Source organism: Octopus bimaculoides, chromosome 6 (assembly GCF_001194135.2).
Source record: "Octopus bimaculoides isolate UCB-OBI-ISO-001 chromosome 6, ASM119413v2, whole genome shotgun sequence".
Classification (NCBI taxonomy): domain Eukaryota; kingdom Metazoa; phylum Mollusca; class Cephalopoda; order Octopoda; family Octopodidae; genus Octopus; species Octopus bimaculoides.
This window is the reverse complement of record NC_068986.1, coordinates 105,904,065-105,904,954: the sequence shown is the minus strand read 5'-3', so window position 1 is coordinate 105,904,954 and position 890 is coordinate 105,904,065. Positions and strand designations below refer to the sequence as shown.

Here is an 890-nt window from a genome sequence, read left to right as displayed (position 1 = left end):
GGGGCAAGCAAAATCGTGATGGCACCTGTGCCCCCAGCATGTGTAAGGACTTTCGAGCGAGATCGTTGCCAGTGCCCTTGGACTGGCTCTTGTGCGGGTGGCACATAAAATACACCATTTTGAGCGTGGCCGTTGCCAGTACCGCCTAACTGGCCTTCGTGTGGGTGACACATAAAAGCACCCACTACACTCTCTGAGTGGTTGGCATTAGGAAGGGCATCCAGCTGTAGAAACTGCCAAATCAGATTGGAGCCTGGTGCAGCCATCTGGTTTCACCAGTCCTCAGTCAAATCGTCCAACCCATGCTAGCATGGAAAGCGGGCGTTAAACAACGATAGTGATGATGATGATTTATATATATATATATATATACACAGGGTTATTCAAAAAGAATGAGCCAATTTCATTACGCAATATTTTTAATAAAGCAAGGCAATAGAAAACTCCAGCTGAGTCGCAATTATTTACTCACAGTCAACTTTTATTTTTCTTTTGTTTGTTTTATTCTTGTTTACTTTTAACTAAAAGAAAAAAAAAATGACTTTCATTACATTTCATTACTTCCATCTTAGTCTTGAATCTGGTCAGTTCTTGGTTAATTCTCAACACCTGAATAACTTCCTGAAGGACAATTCTGATCCCAACCATAAATTGGCTGAGCAAGTAAAAGACTGCTTATTTCAGGTAATATTTTATGGTTTCTCATAGTTTGTTGTTTTAGGTTTTTTTATGATAACAATGTGTTTTTTGTTTTCTTAATTCTATAATTGTTTTCAAAATTCTCTGTTAAAATTTCTTCGAGATTTTACACCTTAAGTTTGTTAATTTATTCAAAAAGTATATTATTAATTTAGCTATTTACATTAAATGTTTTATATATATATATATAT

General features: G+C 35.8%; 1 protein-coding gene across 1 annotated transcript in view; it reads left to right on the top strand.

Moving 5' to 3' along the window:
• The window catches only part of LOC106871987 (probable arginine--tRNA ligase, mitochondrial), a 30,365-nt gene that overhangs the window by 5,370 nt on the left and 24,105 nt on the right, over window positions 1-890 (top strand). Inside the window, exon 3 of the mRNA XM_052969021.1 lies at window positions 573-684. Coding sequence (XP_052824981.1) covers window positions 573-684 — 112 coding nt within the window. The remainder of the gene's footprint in view (window positions 1-572; window positions 685-890) is intronic.